The 26,342-nt window shown below is 37.0% G+C and overlaps 1 protein-coding gene and 1 pseudogene across 1 annotated transcript; one reads left to right on the forward strand and one right to left on the reverse strand.

The window, feature by feature from the left end:
- The first annotated feature begins 240 nt into the window (after positions 1–240).
- LOC124918076 lies at positions 241–915 on the forward strand. Its single transcript, XM_047458331.1, has one exon. The coding sequence runs from the start codon at positions 241–243 to the stop codon at positions 913–915; it is 675 nt and encodes a 224-aa protein (XP_047314287.1).
- A 17,914-nt stretch (positions 916–18,829) lies between these two features.
- Positions 18,830–23,791, reverse strand: LOC124918077 (annotated as a pseudogene).
- Between the last annotated feature and the right edge of the window lie 2,551 nt (positions 23,792–26,342).

Genomic DNA, 26,342 nt, shown 5'->3' on the forward strand with positions numbered 1-26,342 from the left:
AGCTTGGGTAACGAAAAGGTTGTGCCACTACATGCAAGCCCACCCAATCAAGCTAGTGTCAAGACTCGATCCCATTCGTTTCTTGTTTCAAAGAACTCTTCTTTCACCGTGTCTTGTTAAATGGATGATGATGATTTCAGATACGACATCACATAAACTGTCCAAAAGTCAATCAAGGGGAGTGTAGTGGCTGATTTCCTAGATGATCAGCCAATCACTTTTGAAGACGATGATGAAGAGATGGTGTTCCCAGACGATGAGATCATGACCGTTCAATCTGAAGCATGGAAATTAATGTTCGATGGCGCATCGGGCAAACAGGGCTACGACATTGGTATTCTTTTGATCGATCCTACTGACACATATAATCCTACTTACGTTAAGTTAGGTTATAGTGTCACCAACAATGAAGCTGAGTACGAAGCATGCATCGCCGGGATCAAGTTAGCCAGCGAGAAAATGATTAGCATATTGGAGGTTATCGGAGACTCAAATCTTGTAATCTCTCAAGCCAATAGAGATTGGCAGGTCAAAGGCGGCAATCTTAAACCTTATCATTCTTTCCTCATATGTTTAATCGCTAAGTTCGAAAGTGTTGTTTTCATCCATGCTCCAAGGAGTCAGAATCGTTTCGCTAACACCCTTGCAACTCTTGCGGTGATGACTCAAATTCCCGAGGGAATCAAGATCAAGCCACTCAAAATCCAACAGAAGTGCAATCACATCTATGAGAAACTAGTGGTTGCTAACACTGATATCTCAAGTAAACCTTGGTTTGAGCCCATCCAATCTTATATCGAAAAGGGGGAATATCCTTCCCACTTTCATAAGAAAAAACGTCGTTCTCTCCGTCAATTTGCCACTAGCTATGTGGTTGTGGCAGGATGTCTCTATCGACGATCCTTTGATGGATAAAACATGTTTTGCGTAGATCAGGCAGAATCTACCACCTTCATGGAAGAAGTCCATGATGGAAATTGTGATTCCCATATGAACGACATGGCCCTTGCTAAGAAAATTCTTCGGCTAGGCTACTTTTAGTAGAACTTGGAACATGATTGCATTGCGTTCGTCAAAAAGTGTCACTAGTGTGAAATTTATGCTAATCTAAAGCATACTTTGTTTCTCTCCTCTATAAAATGACTTCTCCATGGCCATTTTCCACATGAGGAATTGATATCATCGGAAAAATCCACCCCCACGCATCCAACGATCATGAATTCATCTTGGTCGCTATTGACTATTTCACCAAGTGGGTTGAGGCTTATTCGTTCAAAATCCTCAAATCCTCCCACGTAGAAAAATTCATTCGCAGTAATATCATTAGTCGATACGGGGTTCCCCATTCGATGATTTCTGATAAAGAGCGACACTTTCAAGGTAGTGTGCTCGAGCTTTTGAGAGAATTCAAAATTGAGCATCACAAGTTGTCACCATATCGACCGCAAACCAACGGGGCGGTCGAGGCTACTAACAAGAACGTAATCTCAATCTTGAAGAAAAGCACATGGACATATAGGGATTGGCATGAGAAGTTTCCTTATGCTCTATGGGGTTCCCGAACCACTGCTCGGACTTCTACAAGCAAAACTCCTTATTCGTTGGTTTATGGCATGGAGGCAGTTCAACCCATTAAGTTGGAGTTGCCTACTCTCAGGGTTCTTTTAGAGAGCCACGTCATCGGGGAAGATTGGTTAAAGTCCAGATACGATCAGTTATCACTCATGGAGGATTGGTTAGACGCCCTATGCAAGACACAATCTTATCAACAACGCATGGCAAGGGCGTTCAACAAGAAGGTCAAACCTAGGCACCTTATCGTAGGAGAACTTTTTCTTAGAAAGACCCGAGAGCTGTAGGATCCCAGAGGAAAATTCCAGCCGCCATGGGAGGGACCTTCCATCATCAAACATATCTTTTCGGGTGGAATTGTTCGTCTCACCACTCTCGATGGTGATGAATATTCATCCCCATTTAATCTTGACACGCTCAAGAAATACGATGTCTCAAGTGGAGAAATCAACGACATGTGTTTGATTTGATACTAAAAAAACAAAAAAACAAAAACAAAAACAAAAAAGGGTCTTCTCATTCCATGTCGTTTCTTGATTGTCAAAGATGTTCCCAAATGAGTTGAATACTTAATCCCATATCATGAGTTCAACATCCTTTTTCTACATTTTCATACAGACGTGCATTTCATAACATTGTCTTTGAACCCCTAGTTTCCATACTAGGGGAATTTTTGCAAATGCATTTAAATAAAACAAAAAAAAATATTTCAACGTGATTGCTAAGGTTGAGTTTCTAAAAAAAATTATGTTGAGGACCTATTAACAAGCACGTTGAGGGATTTTTTTCCATATTCCTTTCAATCCATTGCACTCAGCATTGAAAGAAGAACCATTGAACTACCTTTGGACCTGATTCCCCATCCTTGGGGATAGGTAGGAAATCTATCAAATAGGTCCGGTCAAAATCATTTAAAACATTTTTATCCTTAGCGTGAAGAAGACAACGATCTCTGTTGTCATGAACCAACAAGGACATTATGAAATGAGTAAGTGTTAAGACTAATTCTTAATCGAGGACCGTTTCCAAAAGCGATTTCGAAGTCTTTCTAAAAGACTCGCGTGGGGAAGTTTTGTCTGTCAACTGCCTTCAAAGATACCTTGCGATTGTTGAAAAAACTTTTTTTCAAACCCTTTGAGACACAGTAGAACCCGAACTTAACCTGGAAGTTTAGTGGATTATGAGAATTGTCTGGCTTCGCCAAAAGAGACGTGTTCAAAAGAAAAAAAATCAATGAACAAAGTATTCATCAAAATGTTGAGACCTTGAAATCACCGTTGAGCAATCCCGCTAGGCGTATCGATTCGGTTAGATATATTGATGATACTAAAAAAAATCAGTGAGCATAGTATCCGTCAAAAGGTTGAGACTTTGAAATCACCGTCGGGCAACCTTGTTAGGCGTATCGATTCGGTCAGATATACCGATAGTACTAAAAAAATCAATGATCAAAGTATTCATCAAAAGGTTGAGACTTTGAAATCACCGCTAGGCGATCTCGTCGGGCGTATCGATTCGGTCAGATATACCAATGGTACTAAAAAAAATCAATGATCAAAATATTCATCAAAAGGTTGAGACTTTGAAATCACCGCTAGGCGATCTCGCCGGGCGTATCGATTCGGTCAGATATACCGATTATACTAAAAATTTTTGTGAGGAAAACATATGAAACTCTGAAACACTTGGCTCAAGGTGGTTCTAAAAAATGAATACCAAAGCCCTACCCCGAGCCCAAAATTTGGTCACTTGATGACTAGTTCACAACAAAATGCTTGTACAAAATGCAGGGTATTATTAGTCAGATCTTTCTACGTTGAGAGGAAAGGAAAGAAGTCGGATTTCGTCTTGGCTGAGACAGTCTAGAACTTTCCTCAAGTCTTATTCGCTGAAAATGTTTCAGTTTGAAGCTAACCACGCGACATAGAGATCGAAGTCTTCTATCATTGCTTGTGTATCATTTTAATAAAATGCCCTAGTCTCCACTAGGTGCATTTTTTAGCATGTATTCACGATTTCAAGCCCTGTGCAGATTGCTTCATTGTATCTGCATCACGGGGATAAAATACCGTAGTCTTCACTATGGGCATTTTTGAGCATGCATTCACGTTTTCAAGCCCTGTATAGATTGCTTCATTGTATCTGCATCACGGAGATAAAATACCCTAGTCTTCACTAAGGGCATTTTAAAAAAAACATGCATTTATATTTTCAAAGCCCTTTGCAAGCTGCTTCATTGTATGTGCATCACAAAAGTAAAATACCCTAGTCTTCACTAGGGGTATTTTTTTTTTAAAAAAAAACATGCATTTATATTTTTAATCCCCATGCTAATTGCTTCATTATCTTTCACATCATGTGATCAGAATACTCTAGTCTTTGTTAGAGCCATTTTCAAATTTCCATGTTAATCCTAATCTTCCAGTTTAGGTGTTTATTTTGTAATCCTTGGTTTAGAACTTAGTCTCCGTGATTTAGGTGTTCTAATTCCTTTACTCGAGAAACCCCCACTTCGATTGTTCTTACAGTCATGAGACGTTGTTCTCTTTATCATTGTCCGTGAATACCATCCTTTAGATGTTCACACAATGCTCTTTTTTACCATTGTCCGTGAAGTCCATCCTTTGGGTGTTCACGCGTTGTTCTCTTTATCTCTGGCCGCGAATACCATCGTTTGGGTGTTCACGCGTTGTTTTCTCTGAGACTCTATCTTCCTGCATTGGAGAAGACCCCTGTTTTGATTTTCTCTGGCAGTCGGAGGGCGATTGTTTTCTCTACCTTTGGTCGCCGTGAACACCGTCATCCGGTTGTTCACACGAGAAATTTGTTCTTTAAGGTACATGCTACTTCAATCCCTCGGGGATTGTAGTACGAGGTTCCTTCATTGGAGAAGACCCCTGTTTCGATTTGCTTTGGCAGTTGGAGATGCAATTGTTTTCTCTATCTTTGGTCGTCGTGAACACCGATATCGAGTTGTTCACACGAGAAATTTGTTCTTTAAGGTACATGCTACTTCAATCCCTCGGGGATTATAGTACGAGGTTCCTTCATTAGAGAAGACCCCTACTTTGATCTGCTCTTGTAGTCGGGGAGGCGATTGTTTTTTTCACTTCCATTCATTGGAGAAAACCCCTACTCCGATCTGTTCTTGCAGACAGGGAGATAATTGTTTTCTTCATTTCCATTCATTGGAGAAAATCTCTACTCCGGTCTGCTCTTGCAGGGGAGGCGATTGTTTTCTCCATCTCCATTCATTGGAGAAAACCCCTACTCCGGTCTACTCTTACAGTCGGGGAGGTGATTGTTTTCTTCATCTCCATTCATTGGTGAAAACTCATACTCCAATATGCTTTTGCAGTCGGGGAGGCGATTGTTTTCTACATTTCCATTCATTAGAGAAAACCCATGCTCCGATTTTCTCTTGCAGTCGAGGAGGCGATTGTTTTCTTCACTTCCATTCATTGGAGAAAATCTCTGCTCCGATCTGCTCTTGCAGTCGGGGTGGCGATTGTTTTTTTCATTTCATTCATTAGAGAAAAACCCTACACCGATCTGCTCTTGCATTCGGGAGACGATTGTTTTCTTCATTTCTATACATTAGAGAAAACCCCTGCTCTGATCTGCTCTTGTAGTCGAGGAGGCGATTGTTTTCTTCATTTTCATTCATTGGAGAAAACCCCTGCTCCGATCTGCTCTTACATTCAGGGAGGCGATTATTTTCTTCACTTCCATTCATTGGAGAAAACACATGCTCTGATCTGCTCTTGCAGTCGGGCAGACGATTATTTTCTTCATTTCCATTCATTGGAGAAAACCCCTGTTCTGATCTGCCCTCGCAGTCGGGGAGGCGATTGGTTTCTTCACTTCCATCAATTGGAGAAAACCCTTGTTGCGGTCTGCTCTTGCAGTCGGGGAGACAATTGTTTTCTTTACTTCTATCCATTGGAGAAAACCCATGCTCCGATATGCTCTTGCAGTCGGGAAGGCGATTGTTTTCTTCACTTCCATCCATTGGAGAAACCCTACTCCGATCTCCCCTTGTAGTCGGGGAGGCAATTATTTTCTTCACTTACATCCATTGGAGAAACCCCTACTCCGATCTGCTCTTGCAGTCGGGGAGACGATTGTTTTCTTCATCTTCATTCGTTGTAGAAAATCCTGCTTTGATTTTCTCTTACAGTCGGGAGGCGATTATTTTCTCTATCTCTAATCGTTGTGAGTACTATCGTTTCGGTGTTCACGCGAGGAAAAAAAATTCTTATGAATGCTTGAAGCCACGAGGATCCTCCCGGGTTGTGGCATATTGTCTTCTTCAATGAGACTATCTTGGCCTCGACGATTTCAATCCTTTGAAGACAAAGGATTGTGTTGCTTTGTTGAAGAGTACCCTCAGATGGGTATATGGTTCTAGAAGGTTTCAACAAATGACTATTTTGTCGATCGGTTAACTTAGAAGATTACGCTCCGAGTCGTAGGGTTCCTTGATAAGGACATACGACGGAGACTTGTTAACTAATTCTTGAACTGACGGCCTATGGGCCTTATCATTATGTTTCCCTTGTTTTGCAGGTTATTGCTCGTGAAATTTCACTTGATGAGAATTCACACGAGATCGGCTGTGAAAAGACGGCTCATGACAAGATACTTTCTTCCCCGAATCCTTATGTAAGCTTTGATACGAAACTTGTTATAATGTCTAGTTTTCTCTTATAGGTACACCATGAGGATCGTTGCACAGTTCAAGCCTCCGGTTTCTTCAAATGTGTAAGGGCTAAACGAGAAAAATCAATGAAGGATATTCATTGTCATGTTGTATCTTTCTTTTCTCTTTCATTCATTCAGTTCGGGTAAAAAAAATTGTGGTGCCTATTGTTTAGGCTTGAACACACATTTTATGAAAACAAGAAATTTTTCTCCAAACTCTGTCCAAGAGGGGCATTCTGTTGACACCCCATTTTTACACCCTAGATACCTAATAAAAAGACCCGGTCCGAAATAATACTCATGTTTGTTTATTAAACCGGGAAAACAAAAATAGAAACACCTCTTGGAAAACCGACTTTAAAAAACTTGAAAGACAGTGATTCAAGTGAAAAGTTGCAAAAATACTTAAGTCTCAAGTCCCCTCATACTTTCAGAATAATCGACGCGAGAAATCATGAATTTCATGTATAATATTATTATTGGAGAAAACGTGTTAAAGAGTTATTTTAGAGCCCTTTTATGAGTTGAATCACCGTTTTTTCTCTGATTCAATTTCCTGAACCCGTGAAATATTCATGTTGTACGTTTTGAAAAATCTCAGATTTTGAGTGTAATATTACTATTTGCAAATTTGTGCAGAAGACGCTCATAAAGGGGAAAGCGAGGAAACAGGCCAACCCAAGTTAACTCGAGTCAACCCGCCAACCAACAAGTCAACCCAGGTCAACAAGGGACCGAACATGTGACAAGTGGAAACGGGAAAGAGTTGACTAGTCTTCTAAAATAGGGAAAATCGGATCATTTGGAAAATGGGTTATTTGAACAGGATTATTTGAAAAAAAACCCAAGAATCCTTAAGTTTGAAGTCCCCATTGAGCTTCCATTGGAACCCTAGACTTCATGAATTTATCTCGGTTTAATTACTGTATGAAAATTCGATGATATTAGATGTTTTGAAAATAGAAATGAGTCCTCTCTCATATGGTGTAGCCCAATCTCCCGTTGGTGCCCTCTACCTAGACGAAATCTGGTCATGAGTGGAAGGTGTTCCTGAAAGGTTTAAATCAAACACCCTTTCACTTAAAAAATCGTAACTTGAGCTGTGATTGATGGTTTTGAGTAATCAAAGTTGGGTTGGAAAGCTAACTCACGTATATTTCAAATGGAACCGTTCCCGAAGCGTAATTCGACCTTTAAGGGCCTTTATCGATCTTAAAAGGGAAGCAATACTACATACTCAAATCATGTGAGCTAATTGAAGCTATACCACACTTTTAAGCATCATAACTTTTGAACCAATGATCCATATTAAGTGTGTGAACTATCATTGTAAATCTATTTGAATTAGCTTTCCAATTATATCAAGTAGTCCTCCCAGTTCGTCTTAGAGCTCAGTCTAAGTCGCCCTCTGTGAAGCTGGTACATGAACCGAGAGGATCCATGATCCATATTAAGTGTGTGAACTATCATTATAAATCTATTTGAATTAGCTTTCCAATGATATCAAGTAGTCCTCCCAGTTCGCCTTAGAGCTCAGTCCAAGTCGCCCTCTGTGAAGCTGGTACATGAACCGAGAGGATAAATAGTTGAAGACTTTGAAAACTCGTAACTTAGGCTAAGAAGGTCCGTTTGGGTTGATTCAAAAAAGAGATTCACGGTAATTTGGTCCCGGATCTACCATAAAATGTTCGCAATTTTTGAAGCTAAAACGAGGCCAGGGTGATTTATTTAGGATGATGATGCAAATGGATAAAAGGAAATCGGGAATAAAGGGGAAGTAAAAAAGTTTTTTTTTATTCCCAAGCGTGGCCTTGATTTTAGGGTGTATTTCCAATTTAACCATTGAAGTTAAAAAGGGCAGTTTTTCAGTTGAAAAAAAGGAGGAGATCACTCAATTTAGTTTAGAGCAGTTTCAGACTTCTAGAGATTGATCGGGTAAAAAAAGAGAAATTGAGAGTTAACTCCATTAGAGGAGGGAGAGAGAACTCGATTTCATCTATGAAAAGATTCGATTCTCTTTTCAGTCAAGAAAAGAGGACAACATCAAATCCTGTTACCTGTGATTCTATTGCAGCTACATGACGAAGGACAAGCGAACGATTCAACCACGGACGTACTGTGATTCCTGGCCTCTCTTGTCGCGTGGAATTGAAAGAGCATTTCAACAACATTTGAGGAAGAATATTGCATTGGAGCAGAAAATCGAAAAAGGCAGAAACAGTCTTTGATTCATTCGTCTTCTTCATTTCTTGTAATCTTCTTGCTGATTCAGGTAATCTTCTTACAATGTGATTCTTGAATACTTGATTGGAGGCATCAGTTATGAACACTGATGCCGATTGCTATTTGAATTTTGCTTGATTGTTGTTGTAATTATTTTTTGTTCACGCCTTCGATCTGCATTGTTGTATGTTTGATTCAACCTAGCTGGTAGTCGTTTGAGATTAGGATTGGTTTAGGTTATCTATTAGATTAGGAGTCTTTTGTCTTGATGTCACAGGTTCAATCTGATTGAAAATGTGAATATCATTTTGGCTGAAACGAGGAACACATACAAGGGATTTTACTTCAGTTCTTCATTCGTATAAGCGTCTAAGCACGATCTGACTCACGGATGGACTCCTGGTGTATAGATGAACTCACGAAGATCCAACGGGCTGTTGCAGCTTACTTGGTGGCGAATTGGGAGTAGAGCGAAGAACATCAGCAAGTTCCAGCCAAAGCTCTGTCGATTTCGGCCGATCTGCTTTATGTGTTGTTGGATTCGTTCAGGCTGAAAAGACGAACCACGACGAGGAGAGAGCTTCGGCGAGCAAAGGAACAATTGTGGCATCTTCTTCTTCGAGCGAAAATCGGCCATCGGAGCAACTCGCCGAAAATCGTCTATGCCGGAAAATTCATCGGAAGGAAGGCCGATGACTTCACTTTTCTTTTTCTTTTAATTCGATTCCTCCAACTTCTCCTAAAGTTGCAAAGAGGCCTCTGGGCCTCTTTTATTTTTTAAATATGTCTAACAACTTTAATTTTGAATTAATTATTTAATTCGAAATTAAAGTAGTCCTTGAACTCTTTCCTTCTTTAAAGCTTTGTTTTCCTTTTATTTCGATTTAAAACTTTAAAAATTAAAAATAAAATAACCTCTAAGGTCCTGTTTGTTTCCCAGTTTTCACAAACAACCTTAAAATGAGGATTCAAACGTCCAAACTACTTTCAAATTTTCTCGAATATTCTCAAGAATTCAAAAATATTATTTTCTTCAAAAATAAAATTTTCCCGGAATTTTTAGGGCCCGTTTGAAAAATGGCTATCTTCGTAGTGGCATATCGGTAGTTCTACAACTTCGAAAATTCCAAAATCGATTCCTATGAGCTTTTAAAAATATTTTTGTCATATGAAGCTTTGGGAACTTTGGGAATTATGTTCTGAAAATGACTCATTTTACAGTGTTATATTCAAAGTTTTCTTAATTCTGAGAATTTAAAAGGGGAAACACTCAGAACCTTGAGTTAATCCATTCTCTTTTCTCCTTTGAGCGAAATAATAAAATTATAATCCTCCAATCGAATTGTTATTCTCCTCATCTATCCTCATTTGATCCTTCTCGGGAATCCTGATTCTCGCTTTTCTTTGAGAATGTTGTTTTATGCCTTGCAATGCTTTTCAATGCTTTTTAGTGCTTTTCAATGTTTTTTTTTCAATGCTTTATCTTCGTCAAGAACCTCATGAATAGGACTAGCCCCTTGTAAAATGATTAAGATTTTCTCACACAAGCAAAAGGGTTATGAACTCACGTAACAATCCTTCAAACATCAACTGGCCAATTACTTAGGCGTAGAGACTGTCTGTAAAGATAAGCATATAGGACATAGCGTCGTAGGCCCTTTCCTAATACGTAACCAAACTGAACTCTTAAAACGAATCTCTAATTTCCTTTTCTTTAGTTTCTTTAGGAAGTAAACTAAAGTGGCGACTCTCAATTCAATTAGATCGATACATTCGTGAGTGTATCGATTTAAAAACTATACGGGCCAATTCAAAAGAGAGTGTATGCCAAATTAAAAAGGGCGTTCTCAAAAAAAAAATTAAAAAGGGCATACGCCAGAAAGGAAGCGAAACGAGAAAAAACGCGTAAAAGTATGATGGGAGAACTGAATTATTTCCTCGGTCTTCAAGTTTGTCAATTTGAAGATGACACAATCATCAACTAGGCAAAGTACACTAGGGAGCTGCTAAAGAAGTTTGGTATGGAGAACTACTCTACAGCAACTCCAATGAATTTTTCAAGCAAGCTTGACAAAGATGAAAATGGCAAAAGTTTTGACATAACTGTTTATAGAGGGGTCATTGGTTCTCTACTTTACCTAACTGCTAGCCGGCCAAATATTTTGTTTGCCGTCAGCGTTTGTGAAAGATTTCAGGCTAACCCTAAACAATCTCATTATGTTGCTTCTAAGTGTATTTTGAAGTATTTAAAGAGAACTCAAAATGTGAGACTATGGTATTTAAATGATTTCATTTTCAATTTAACTAGCTATTCTGATGTAGACTATGCAGGGTGCAAGATCGATCGGAAGAGTACCATTGGAACTTGCCAGTTCCTTGGTGATCATCTAATCTCTTGGTTCAACAAGAAGTAGACGTTCGTCACCACGTCTACAGTAGAGGTTGAATATCTTGTTGCATGTAGTTGCTGCTCTCAGCTCTTGTGGGTTCAACAACAGCTGAGGGACTATGACATTGAGACAGAAGAGTCATCAATCTTCTACGACAACACCAGTGTTATAGTGATCACATACAACCCGGTGTTGCACTCTCAGACGAAGCATATCGAAATCCGATACCATTTCATTTGGGAGCATGTTAGTTAGAAGCATATTCGTCTTGAATATGTCCCAACAAATCAGCAAGTGGCAGACGTGTTCACAAAGTCACTCCCCGAGACTAAGTTTTCTTACTTTAGAAATATTTTGGGTCTTGTAGACCTCAATTGATTTATTTCTCAGTTAATCATGCACAAATTGAGGGAGAAATTTGTTGATTAAGGTGGCTGGACAAACGTGTGTAGACGGATGTCTCAATCGGACTGATTAGATTAGTCATCTAAAGAAACCACGTACTTAGACGAGTTGTTGCTTAAGCAACTTGCAAAATAAGCTTTTTTAGACGTCTATTTATAAGACAGACGTTTGAAGCATCTGTAGACGTGCGTAGTTAGACGTCGTCCGAATAGATGCATGTTAGACGTTTGTAGACGAGCGTAGTTAGACGCCGTACGAATAAGACGTCTACCCAACTTAGACGCAAGACATGCGAATAGTATAGACGACGTCTAACTATGTGTGTCTTTAGACGTCTCATCTTCGGACGAATGGGACAGCTGTCCATCCCATGTACTTTTCCCGCCCATAAATTTAACAGTCATATTTCGAATAACTTGAAGACACATGTCTCTCAATGTTACAAATATGACTAATATATCTAACGATTTATTTCTTTCCGTTTTAAATTAATGATGGATTTTATGATGGTTTTTAACTGACGTCTTTTCTTTTAAATGATGACTTTATTGGGAACAAAATTTTGAATTAAATGACGATTTACTTTTAATGATAACTTTTGTAGTTATGTGTCAGTCATACTCTATAAAGAGTAACTAATATATCTGAAGAGATTCACTATCTTCTTTGTAAGTCTGAATACTTCTTCTCTCTCTCTAAAAATCTCTTGAGTTTCCGATCTGCGTGCAACCATAAGACCTCTCCCTCTTTCAAAATATAAAGCAAAGAAATGGCCTCTTTTGCTCTAAACACTCTACAAATAAACTTTGAGCCTGTCTCTTCTTCGATAATTCTAGAAATGGTTGAAATGTTTACATCTCTTGAAATTTTTGACCTAAGAAAGTTCCTCATAGGACCTGTCATCATTCACGAACCCGGGGTTCGTGAGTTCTTTGAGCCTGCAAGAATAATAGGCGATAAAATTATCCTGACAACAATAAAAGGAGATGAATCTCATTTGGTGAAGAAACTTTCGCTCTATTTTTTTAGCTTCCTTCGGAGGGATTATCAGAGTTCCCCACCTCTCTAGATGATATCTTATCTGAGATAAAACTTGTTTTCTCAGATACCTCCTTCCCTATCAAAACTCACGGAAAGAAGTCTTCCTTAAAACCCGAGTTTTCCATTCTCAATGACATCATTTCTAAATCCCTCTTGGCTAAGACAACCACTAATTTCTACTCCAAAAAGATCTTTGAGATGATGGTGGCTATAACCAGGGGAATAACCATCAAGTGGTCAAAAATCATCTTCGATAACTTGGTGAAGATGATCTCTTCTCCAAGGAAGCCAATTGGGTATGCTTCTCCGCTCAGCATGATGCTCGCCTATCTATGAGTTAATGTTGTACATGGGGTCCTCATTAAGTCTTCGAAAGTTTTGGATAATCAAAGAGTTTATGACTTTGTCCTTAGAGTAGGAAGAGCAAAGGTCAAGAGAAGAAGTCTGACGCTCCAAAGGGGTCTAAAAGCATATTAAGACTTTGTTCTTCCCGATGATGTCAAAAGGGGGGAAAATAATCGGTCTGCAATCAAGGGGGAAGATCAGGCAAAAAGGGCTTTAATCTAGGGAAGAGAAGGATAGGAGTGTCCCATTTTGAGAAAATTTTGTTTTTTTGTCTGTTAATGGGAAACTTTGATTATATATGAAATCTAATTGACTGGAATATTTGCTAGTTTCCTGATTTTCTAACTAAGTTTTAACATCATCAAAAATGGGAAAATTGTTGAGTCAAGTCAAATTGATTAAAAATAAACTTAGGAAATAAGCTTATTTAAAACAACTCTATTTAATTGTGGGTTAACAGTATTTTGATGATGTGCGAATTAATCAAAGTAAAACTTAGTTATGCACATGCAAAGCTGAAGAGCTTAATTTAATATCGCAAACGAATAAGACTAATTTGTGAAACTATTTTGTGTAGGCACAAATCTAAAGGATTATGCTACTTTAGACGTGGTCTGAAGCAGGCGTTTATAGACATCTTGCTACTTCAGACGGAGTCTGGTGTACGCGAGCAGACGTCGTCTAACTCTTTTAGATGTGGTCTAAAGGAAAGCGCAGTTAGACACGGTCTAACTCTTTTAGACGTGGTCTAAAAGAAATCGCAGTTAGACGCAGTTTAACTCCTTTAGACGTGGTCTAAAGGAAAGCGTAATTAGACGTCGTCTAACTCATTCTTAGACGCGGTCTAAAGGAAAGCGTAGTTAGACGCCGTCTAACTCCTTCTTAAACGCGGTCTAAAGAAGAAGCATAGTTAGACGCCGTCTAACTCCTTCTTAGACGTGGTCTAAAGAAGAAGCGTAGATAGACGCCATCTAACTCCTTCTTAGACACCGTCTAAAGAAAAAACGTAGTTAGACGTAGTTTAACTCCTTCTTAGACGTGGTCTAAGGAGTGCGCGTAGTTAGACGCCGTATAACTCCTTAGATGCGGTCTAAAGGAGAACGTCTGATGCCTTACTCTAGCAACCGTCTAAAGGAAGCATCCGTCTAACTACGTACTCAGCCCATCTACAATTACTGTTTTCAACAGTCTGACAAGCCAGTTGATCCGAACAAATGAAAAACTGCCACGTACACGTTTATCATTCAAATTGCCCACGTTGTATCTCTCCAGTACAACACAATATTAGAGGATATTTGGCGCACTACATGTCTTGTACAGCCACGATCCCAATGCAGAGTTTGTTGTACTCTCGTACTATTGGCAGCCGTCCAACGGACACATGTCACGTGTTCTAGAAGAAGATTCGACCATTGGTGTACTTCGAGTATAAATTGCTACTCAATGACAATAGACGAACTGCCTCTCGAAGTGATTTTTGCCCTGGTATACTATTGCTTAAGATCTGATTATCCAATCTCTCTCAAGCCCAAGCACAAACTACTCATTGTCTCACTGTGTGATTACTCTATAATTAGTATATTGTCTTTTCTATGTGAAATTTCAGTGTTGTAACTCCTTTAGACGTGGTCTAAAGGAAAGTGCAGTTAGACGCGGTCTAAAGGAAAACGCAGTTAGAATATCGAATTGAAGTGTGTAAGCTATTAACAATAGCCAGACCACAGTCTCTATTATCAACACTGATCCTAACACTTATTCACTTTGAATTCAAATTGATTAGTCATCGCATGTCTATACAACCTCAATTGAAGTTCTTTTTTGTCCTAAAAAAACGTACACACTTCCAATCCGTTTTCAATGGTTAATTGGTTATTACACTATATTTGATTAAGGACTTATGTTGTTTGTCTACGTCTATTTAATCTTAGAAAAATATTTAGGAGATTCATAATAATTAACGAGATTTAAATAAAAAATGATTAAAAAATCTGATATAAGAGAGTACACAAATGGAACCTTAGAATTAAGTTTTTTAAACTAGACATTTGTTTGAACATGATTGCGATATAATTTTAGAAGCATGTATGAATTTTCCTCATAATTTTTGGGGGTCAATATAACTCTTTTTAAACTATTGATCTAAAAATATAGGACGATGAATATAAATAAGCTTCTATTGACAAATGCCTAGTTTACATAAATCAATGATTTAGAACATATAGAAAGATTATAGCAATTAGAATTATAAATTTACATAATGCATTACATTTACTTGCACAAGATAGAATTGAAGACATTTCTAAAACTCAATTAGTTTGAAATAAATAGGACAATGTATGAGACATGTAAGATGTGGTCCAACAATTTATCATTCGCATCACTGTAATATGGGTCAAAACATTAGGATAGAATGTTTAAAATGGTATTGCAGGTACACTCCATGTAGTACACACAAAGAAATATTATGATACAAGTATATGACATCAATGATAAATAGTTGCAGGAGCCTAAATAAAATAGAAATGAGTTCCTTACAGATGGTTGCTCTTGTGACTTTGGAGAATGGTCATTAGCCTTGGGTTCTGCTTCTCCCAGAAGCACAGCTGGAAGAAAAGCTCTGATATAGAATAAAATAAGTGCTTAATGACTCAATATTGTAGCTTAAAAACTAATTAGAAGAAAGCAACATGAGAAAATCATCATGCAACTCCTTGTTCAAGAAAAAGGCAATAAACATTAGGCATAACAATCTGATGGCACAAACCTAAGGACAGGCAAGCTTTCATAAAATGCTTTGGTGTCTTCATCATCCCAGATTGCTTCAAGAACTGAAGAATCTTTCCCAGAATTTGGTAACGATGATTCCCCCCACAGTAGTAACCCTGGTTGTGTGGCCATCCTCTAGCATTACTGGAGGTTCCATGTCAAGAGCTTCTGCCAATCTGAAACAAACAATTTTTTAGGGTGGGGTAGAGAGTTAACAGTTTGAAAGCTTCTTTTAGATTGAAGAATCTCGTGAATCCATAAAGCACAGTTGGAAAGAATACAAGGGGAAGAACAAATGGATAACCAACAGGAAAGTTAAAGTGCACAGCCTGATTGGACTTTACTATTAAAAGAAGGAATGTTGACATTAGTTAGGAAACCCAATCAATGATCAAACAAATAAAGTAGCTTATATATGTTATATAGCAAATAGAGATGTCCAGCCGCATTCGTAGTTGGAGGTTACTCAACTAAAAGACCCTCTCTAGCCATATTAATAGCTGATAAAATTACATAAGAAACAACAATGACATTTACATCATTAAACCTTCAATCATTGATAAATTAGTCAAAATGCACTTGCAGGAGACACCAAAAAGAGCCATCAAGTACTTAAACAGACAAGTTAAGACAAGTTTTTCAGTCACCTCATCAACTACTTGTTGTCCTGACAGTGGAAGTCCAAGGAAGGTTCTCGCTTGTCGAGCAAAGTTGGCAAGAAGAGACAGATTCGTCTGTGTTGCCTCACGGTCCTTAAAATGCTCCATACTGGTAAGATCCTTGATGATATTAACAAAAAATACTACAATCGTCTATTACTCTAACAAAGTACAGCTCCAGGAGGAGCTTTTAATGTGCTACGCTTCTTCATCGCTCTTAAGTTCTTGTCTGCCTCCAAATCATCATTAGATTTTCCAGGAAAGAAGATTTTCAGCAGGCACTGAATCAAACTTGGTGAGAAATCCTTGTACCTTTGATGAAGCAGCGAACAAATCTACGAAAGGATAACAAACATTACCAAAGGGGGGCACAAAAGATAATGTATGTGGAATTGAAAAATAGAAACACAAAACTGCTAAATCCATTCACATGTCTAGTGTTTCTACATCTCACGTGGTCCAACAAATCAAGGTCCGGGTAAAAAGTGTAAAGTCATCCACCTAACACTAGACATGTTGAATGGTAAGAGACATGTAAGATGAATAAAAACCCAACAAACTGAAAGAACTAGCTAGGACTGGTATGTGACTCAGCATGCCAGATGACTACAATAGCTTAGCACTTTCCCAGTCCATATGACCATATTATCTCTCTAAAATCCACTATAGAATCAGCTGCTTCGAGTTGAATTGTGTGGTCGAAGGGTATAAAACAGATGATAGTAAACTAGTCGTGTTTATTGATATTTTAAAAGGAATACACTGACAAAAGGAAACAACATATATGTAGTAACATTTCTCGGCGGTCCATTCGTGCAGCAGAGCATGGCTGAAAACCATAAAGAAAAATAACAAAATGCTTTATTGAATAATATGAGCATTCAGTTTATGGAGATATATTTAGAGAAATCTAGGATGCAATTATCGAACAAGATAAAATGCTAACAAATTCAAATGGACTCAACCACTCTAAGATTTATTCTACATCTGAATGATTGAAAAACCCTAGGACCATAGGAACTTTTAATAGTTTGAGATCATGAATAATTGTTCAAAGGCAAGTTTTTTTCCAAAGAACCATGGGATTTAAGGATTATCTATAACAGAAATTTAGCATTTCAAACTTATATAAGCCAACACTGACCTTAAACAAAAAGGACAAAATGTTCTCCTACATTCACTAAAATATCTCAAAAGTAAAGCTATACACAGTAAGATTCTGTTTCATAAGAGAATGAGTTACTACAGCTGCAAACTACCATAACATACTTATTTATCTAATCACCTGAACAGCAGCTTGAATATCAGAAGACCGTAGCTTTGCCTCACTGATGGCTGTCACTGCTTCAGTAACAAATTTGCTCAAGTTGACATTTCCCAACTCATCCATCAAACTGTCTCGCTATTCTTCATTAATCTGCTTAAGTTTCTTAATAACTGCTGTATTGCGTTTTATGCTGGAATCTAATGTCGATGAAAAATGCTGTCTGTAATTAGTCAACACAACAACCACATCAATATGATATACTTTAGATTCTAAAAACACAATTAGCAGAAAACATTGAACAAATTACAGTAACTAAACTTCATAGATAGTTTCAAAATTTTCATTTGTTAGAGTAAAGAAGGTTCAAGTAGAAAAATTATAGTACGCTTTATTTTATTCAGTAAAATCAGAAAGATCCCATGCACCTATTACCAATGAGATAGGATGGAGAGATGTTAATGCCACTATTGGGAGGGTGAATAAAGAATAAGCATGAAGTAAAATAGTCATTGAAATCGTGAAAAGACCAAATCACATCTGCAAGAACACTACAACACCTGGAAAAAAACTTATCAAATACCATCTTCTTAAACACAATTATAGGCTAAAATTTGCAAGAAAGGCTACAAGAACACCTTCCAATATACCAACCCAGAGTAGCTCAAGGAAGTAAGAGTCTTTGGACATAAGAGGTTAAGATCTCAAGTTCGATTCTCACTTAAACACCTTGATTGAAGTGGAGGAGCATTGACAGTGGTTTGTTGTGCTAGCCACCTTCAGGGAAAACTAAAATCTGGTCTAAAAAATCTTCCAATATAGTAATATTAACATCCATCCAAAATCTTCACTTTTGTTAGAGATTTGGGTCTTTGAGAAGTTACAGGTCATCATGGGGCTACTAACAAAAGAATAATTTTAGATCATGTTACAATGAGTGTATTAAATAGGGCCATTTGAGCCTTTCTCATATTGTTATTAGCTGTAATCTAATACTTGCTGAGTATGAAAAAATCTCATTTAAACACTTGTTTGGCAAATATAAATTGGGATTTAATCTAAAATCCTTTTACAAATTAATATTATTTTAATTAATTTTTAAAAAAAAGGATGAAGCCTTGATTAATAAATTTTTAAGTACTTTATTAATGAATGTACAGTCCAAAACCATATTCTATTTTTAAAAATTACATTTCTTTTTATATAATAATTTATAAATATTTTATCATATATAAAATAATCCAAAACAAACAACTTCCAGAACAAACTTCTTAATAGAAAATAATTGTTTCTAACGAAAATGAAGGCTTTAACAGTCACAATAGTGGCAGGACAAAATATTTGTCAGGAGACAAAAAGAAAGGTAAGAAGAGGAATACTGGGTCAAAACAGAAAGTCGTAATCAGTTTAAAAGAGGAATACTTAATCAAATGTTGCACATATTCAGATTAAGAGGTCAATCATAACCTGGTTCCAAAGGATTCACCATGGACTATAACCTGTTGTGCATATGAAGAAAAGCATAACAAACAACAAAGACATGTCCTAGAAACATTATTCATACACGTATAAATCTAGTGAACTTACTTCACCATCTTGCTTGGCCTGATTCTCACTACCAGCACGAGTTTCATCCGCAGTTTGATCCATTGCTAGATAATAGTCAGCTGTTACTGTTAGAATAACAAATTGAATCAATGATCATCAGCAAGTCTTTCTTTTCAAACTAACTAATAGGAAATTAGGGAGAAAATTTTCCTAGAATAGCTAATCATGAAAAGGCATAACATACAACCCAAAAAACAGAGAAAATGGTACACTAATAATTTTGTTTTTGTTGGTCAATAAATAATTGCATTCAATTTAGAGATTACTCACAATTTAAACACCTTTCTTATCAGCGACCATAAACACAAGACCACCATACCATGAGAAAAAGGAAAAAACAGAGAAAACTTTCTAGAAAGAAAGAAACCAAAACTTACAATGAACTTGGTGGGAAGAAGAACAAAAATGCATAAAGCAAAGGAGGAACAAAACTTCTGTCTGCAACCAACATCAACCGATTTTGTTTTTGTAAAAATCTCTCTAAATCTCATACATATATAAGCTGCTGAAATCATTTGTTTCTGAAATTTCTTACCAAGGCCGTATTGCACAGCAGGAAGGATTGCAAGCTTTTTGCATATCCAAAATCAGATGAAACAGATATTTTTTTGTGGAAAAAACTAACAATGCACTTTTAAGCAACGACATACCTGAGGAATACAAAGATTTGCAGTTGAAGTCCAGCTATGAAATCGCCTTTGAACTTGGTGAGATTGTAACCCCCTTCTCCAATCTAGAAAAGGGACAACAGATTTCAAGCCAAGAACAACCTTTCTCGAAGTTGATACATCCTTGAAAGAAGGCAAATGATCATCCGGGAAAAATGTTTCCTTGACAGTGGACTTGAATTCTGTAAGGAGATCCTGCTTTGGAGGCTGTTTGACTTTGTGAGAGTACGGAATTACCCCCCTGACTCATTCCCTCCATTAACCATCTTCTAGGTGAACTAGAATGATCACCACCTTTACCACCCCAAACTAAAACAAGAGAATCAAACAAATGAATGCTATAGTTTTGGTAGTTACTGAATAAAAAATGAAGTTGGCTGAAAAAATACCAGAAAATGGAAAAGAAATTTTTATAAAAATGTTTGAAGATACAGAAATCTGAAGGCTGCTTATATAAAAATAAAAAATAAAAATAAAAATAAAAAAAATAAAAAAAAATTCAACTTGAATAAACAAATGTGCAAAAAAGGAATCAAGCCTCCATCCTGTTCTAAATTCTACTTCATAACTTGAATAAACAAATGTTGACTTTGCTTGCCTCATCTACTCCTCCCTTTGCAGAATCTGAGAGGTACAATTGTGTAAACAACACATGACATTGATATGATCACTGCAGTTAGTTCGTTTAATGCTCTTAATCCTCTCATAATCCAACCCACCACTTGATCCCAAGTAAATTTGGTTGTATATACATAACACTGGTCTCTTTCAAATGGCAAGAACAATTTCGGTCAAACATGATGAACCTTTGTTTTACAACAGAAGCAATACAAAAAGGATCAAAGCTAAGACTCTTTCGTGGAATTGAAAAACAGCAACTAAGGATTTGGTAGTAGTAGTTAATAAACAAAAATGCAAATAAAGTAATATATAGTTGAAACCTTTTCTACCTAATTATCATATTAATAATAAGAGGAGGGTCTTAAATACTACAGCAACTGTCAAACTCCCACCACTGAATAAACTAACAACACATACTACAGCAACTGTCAAACTCCCACCACTAAATAAACTAACAACACATACTACAGCAACTGTCAAACTCCCACCACTGAATAAACTAACAACACATACTACAGCAACTGTCAAACTCCCACCACTGAATAAACTAACACTAATAGAAAAAGTCAAAACACTACCCCACTACTAAATAAACTAACACTAACCCACTACATAGAACACAAAGTAAAGAGTAGTAGAAACTTAACCTAACCAATTAATTAAAACAGAGACATGTGCTAAACATTGTGCACATGGAACTGAGACAAATTATAACAGTTAATTAAGATCCTGGATTACCTCCTCCCCGGACTTGTTGGATACTTCCTATTTATTATCATGGAAGCCCATCTCTATGCCGCTTGTTTCCCCAAATTCGAAGGAGCTTGTCTCCCCGAATGCGAACGAGTCTGATGTCTCCAACTTGCCAATCAGACATAAGGTCTCCCCAGTGCTGTCTTCCGTGCAGGGGTGTTTACCTGTTAATATCAAGCCTTGGAGCTCCATTGCCACCTCTTTCATTGAAGGGCGGTCCTCTCCCCTCACCATCAAGCACAACTTTGTTATGTTGGCGAATTCCTTGACCCGGTCGAAGCTTTCTTGCTTGAGTACGTTGTCTTCTAGAATTTCAGCCAGTCGGTTATCTTTCAAGGCGGAGAGAAAGAATGTTGCTAAGCTCTTATCCTTTAAATCATCGCAATCAAACCGAAGGACGCTCCTACCAGTGAGTAATTCTGCCAGAATGACTCCAAAACTATAGACATCGCTCTTGTCGGTCAGTTGACTTGTTTGCATGTACTCGGGGTCTAGGTATCCGAGAGTTCCCTGCACCACTGTCGATAAAACCATTGTATCAATGGATACCAACCTGGAGGCACCGAAATCGGAGACCTTTGCTGCATAGTTTTCGTCTAAGAGGATGTTGGCAGACTTTATGTCCCTGTGAATGATGGGAATGGACGCGGACGAGTGTAGATAGGATATGTCATTGACGATTTCCGAGGCAATTCTCAGGCGAGTCTCCCAAGAAGACGTGAGGGGAGAGCTGGTCTTGCCGGTTTTGGGATGGATGTGGTCGTGTAAGGTTCCATTTGGGATGTACTCGTAGACTAGTAAGGGAACCTCGGTCTCTAGACAACATCCGAGTAGTCTGACAATGTTTCGGTGGTTGACCTGCAATAGAATGACGACCTCGTTTATGAACTCCTCTACTTGGCCCTTCTTCTGGCCGGGGATGAACGGTTCTAGGTTGCCTTTCTGAATGTTTTTGGAGACCTTGACAGCAACGACAATTTTGTTTGGAAGAACACCTCTATAAACGGTGCCAAAACCGCCTTCTCCGAGGATATTAGCTTTGCTGTATCTTCCCTTTGCTACCTCTAACTCATGGGCGGTAAAAATCTTTGCAGTTTCTGTGGAAGAGGACCCTTGAGTAGATGAGAGTTGGTTTTTCATGATGAAGCCCCCGTTTCATTGAAAGAAGCTTTGTCTGAGTTTCATCAGATTTTGTTTCTTTACCAAATGATGCATCCAGATAAACACCATGAATAAGAATATTATGGCGATCCCAATACCTGTATGCCAGTAAAAAATGTCTAATTAAATTTAAAATTTTCAAACAAACATACAGTTTTCAAAAGTTAGTTATAACTAACGTACCGATAATAACTATAGCGAGCAAAGGGAAAGCCCATGAACAGTCAGTGCCAGCTTTGCTTCCATTGCCGTGATATCCCCACGGACATGAACAGTGATGACTCCGCTGTTCATTCTTACAGATTTTCACACAGTCATTCAACTTTGGGTTGTTGCATTCGTTAATATCTGCAGCATAACAACAAGAGCGTTATGAAAGGGTTAATCATCAAAAGAAAGAAAAAAAAAAAAGAAGAAAAAGTTAGTTAGCTGAGGTTTTGTGGGTATATAGTTAGTTAGTTTAGTCAGTACCTTCACAACCATAAAAGAGATAGGGGTTCCCATTAAATCCGTCGATGCATTTGCACCTATAACCTACCCCATTCTGAACGTCCAAGCATTCCTTGTTTTGACCGTTGCAAGCATAAGTTTGAACATCCTTGGCCGCCTCTTTGCAAGTCTTGTTATTTACAGCTCATTCGAGCACCACCGGTCGGTCCTCCTTAGGCAGCTTTTCCTTGAGGTGTTTGCTTGAGAAATGGTAGACGCTCGTAGCCGCAACAAATGCATAACCGCAAGGATTAAAGTCGACCACATTGGTGTTGTAGAAATCGAATAATAGCACCTGTTTAGCAATTCAGAAATAAACAAGCTACAACAAGGCCTAACAATTCTTTTTCCCTTTTGTGTAATCAAATAGGCAGCCAAAACAATTGAGCATCAAACAATCAAACAATCAAAGAAACAGAGAGCAGGACACCAAGATTTTACGTGGAAAACCCAAATTAGGTAAAACCACGGGACACTTCGGCCACTTAAATCATCCACTATATCAAATGGGTATACAATGTAGTTCAATACAAGCTTAGATGTAATCTAACAAAAGTTATCAATTAACCTCATCCTAACTTGTCATTCACATACATTATCATCATCACTAAAGATGGCTAACCAAATGGAGAAGAGATAAAGGAAATCAGAAGAAGAATCTGCTATTGCAATTGAGGAATTGCTGCTTCAATGGAGGAAGAACTGCTGGAAAAGAGAGAGAGAAAAACCACCCAAAAACTGCTGTGTTTTTTTTCCTTAATTAAATATGCCCTAATGGGCTTTATTAATTTGTTAGGCCCAGCTGCCAAATGAGCCGACCCAACAATTGGAATGATTGTGAAAACTGAGAACTCGACTTTGCAAATGTTGTGTATTCTGAGGAATCGCGGCTTGACAACACCCTATACCGTCGCACCTTCCGTCTTGAACGTCGGCGAGGTTGGCACAGTAGGCCGTGCAGGCAGTGAAAAAGTTCATGTCTTCCCGTCGGGTCGCCATTTGCCCATACGTATCGCATCCCAAAGCTGTGAACTTGTTTTCGGTGGTTGAGACAACGAATGTACCCGTTGACAATCCTGGGTCGGCTTGAGACTCATTATAACAGTCTTCCCCAATTTCCATCAAATTTTTTTTGACACTTCTAGCAGAGACATTGATTTCGCTGATTTGGATTCTGCCTTTAGTCCCCCAATACAAACCGCCATTGTCCTTGCATGTCAAATGGAAGGATACCAGTACGGTAGGTGTCGTTCGCTAAATAGCATCCTTCAGTGGTACCGAATGGGTACGGAATTGATATTTCCACGCATGTCCTGTTGCAGAACTGGCTCTCAGCAGCTACTAATTCGAAAACATACAACTGTATGAAAAATATGATCAGTAGCAGATTTTTTGGTAGAGAAGAAAGGGAAGATGCCATGGTAGCTACAGCTTTTTTGGTAGAGAAGAAACAAGTTCTCTGTTTTTGTTTTAAAACTTGTTTGGTGGTAGAGAGACGAAGGACTGGTTTATATATAATGACCACGAGTGAAAAGCTTTATTATTATTTTTTAAATAGGAATATTAAAATACGCGGGTGAAGGAAGGATACAGTTACTCATTTTTATTTTATATGTTTGTTCTTTTTTAACATTAGTTTTTTCCATGTTGTTACAACACAAACACAAACAAAAATAATAATAAAAAATGAAGAGGAACATTTCAATACGGCGAGGATGTTATTAACTTTGAGTTTATATCATATTAATATGTAGGATCACTTTGAGTTACATAAATTTGTTGATTTTTTTATTTTTTTTATTTATAATTACACATATCATAAAAATATCTATACACAAATAAATAAAATTAAATATGTGGAGGAAGTTGTTAACTTAAATTTGAGTTTATGTCTTATTATTAGTAGGATCATTTTTTATTTTATATATTTCTTAAATGGTGATAAAGTAATCTGGTGTAGGGCTGCAAATGAGTCAAGCTACTCGTGAGCCGCTCGGTCAAAGTTCGGCTTGAGCTTGACTTTGACCGAGCTCGAGCCGAACTCGAGCCGGCTCGTTTAAAATTCGAGTCGAGCTCGAGCTCATATAATGCTTGCTCGATGGCTTGTCGAGCTTTTTCGAGCCTAAGTATATAATATATAATTTTTTTATTTAATATTAAAACTCTAATAATATATTTTTTCCCTCTCTTTTTCTTCAAAGCCCATAATCCATAATTAAAACCCTAATTTCTAACACATCTACGACTTTTATCTAATCCCTCTTCTTTATTTCTCATCTAACCTAATCTGACTCTTCATCTAATCGCCTCTTCTTCTCTCATCTAATCTGTTCATCTAATAGACTTTCTTTCCTTCTTTCTAAATTTTCTCTTCCATGCCTCTTCTTTCATTCTTCATTCGTTTTCTCTTCCATATTCACCATTTCTTTCACTCTTAATCTTTTCTTCATTCGTCTTCACATATTTTTTCAGAAGAGTCTTACAGTTACATTACAGGTAATTAAATTTATTTTCTCTTTTTATGATAACTATTGTTTTTGCATTTTTATTTAACTTTGATTTTTTTTACTTTAAGTAAATCCAGCAACAAAGAAAGGAAAAAATTATTTATTGGTGAACTCAGTGGTAAGGTAAGTCTTGTTCATCTTTTTTTCTTAAAAAAATTTATGCTTATATATATTTTTTTATGTATTAGGATAAACTTAGACTTCGATTATTCTATACCTAGGTTGGATGAATATATAGAATAATAATTAGTTTAGTATAAAAAGAAATAAATATGGTTAATATTTTATTTATAATAAAATTATACTTATATTATACTATACTTATATTGAAAAGAAATAAAAAGATACTTATATTATACTATATATATTTTTTATATATAATATATATATTATAATATAAAAAAAATAATATATATCTAATATTATCTAAGATAGCAGCTAACATTTTAGTAATTCCAGTGGCTTCAGAAGCAACATTTAGTGCTGGAACAAGAGTCATTAATTCTTACCGTTCATCACTATCTACGAATACAGTGCAAACTCTACTTTGTGGAGGTGATTGGCTTCGACATATAAATGGAATGAAAAAGAAGACTAAAGTAAGTTTTTATAATTAAATTCTTATGTTATATACTGAATTTTATCACTTATTTAATTAATTTTTCACTTTTTCAGAAAGAGAAGACACATCAAGAAATTTTTTGTCGGTATCTACATCTTAAAGTAAGTTAAATTTTAGTTATTTGTTTTAACATTTATTTTTTATATTAATTATTTTTAAGATTAAACATTTCATATAATTGAATGCAGGTAGTTGTACGTGTGCTATGATTGAAGAACATGAGTTAAAAAGATTAATATATTGAATGTTCAAACAATTTTTATTGTTTTGTACTTTAATTTTTGAATTTTATGTTTTAGAATTTTGATTAGTAATGGTGATTTAATGTTTTGGATTATTATGTTTTAGAATTTTGAATAGTTATGATTGTTTCATATTTTAATTTTGAAATATCATGTTTTTATTAATATGTATGAAAGATTGATATTTTAATTTTATAAATAAATTTGGTTCGAGCTCGAATCGAGTTCGAGCTCGAGTTTGAGCTTGAAAATTAAATTTTTGTTCAAGCTTTCGAGTCGAGCCGAGCTTGTAGGTAATATAG

The sequence above is a fragment of the Impatiens glandulifera genome, unplaced genomic scaffold (genome assembly GCF_907164915.1).
Source record: "Impatiens glandulifera unplaced genomic scaffold, dImpGla2.1, whole genome shotgun sequence".
In the NCBI taxonomy this organism is placed as follows: Eukaryota; Viridiplantae; Streptophyta; class Magnoliopsida; order Ericales; family Balsaminaceae; genus Impatiens; species Impatiens glandulifera.

Bases quoted from the DNA above. Each gene is read 5' to 3' on its own strand.
- LOC124918076 (XM_047458331.1), top strand. From the start codon at position 241: ATGGTGTTCCCAGACGATGAGATCATGACCGTTCAATCTGAAGCATGG.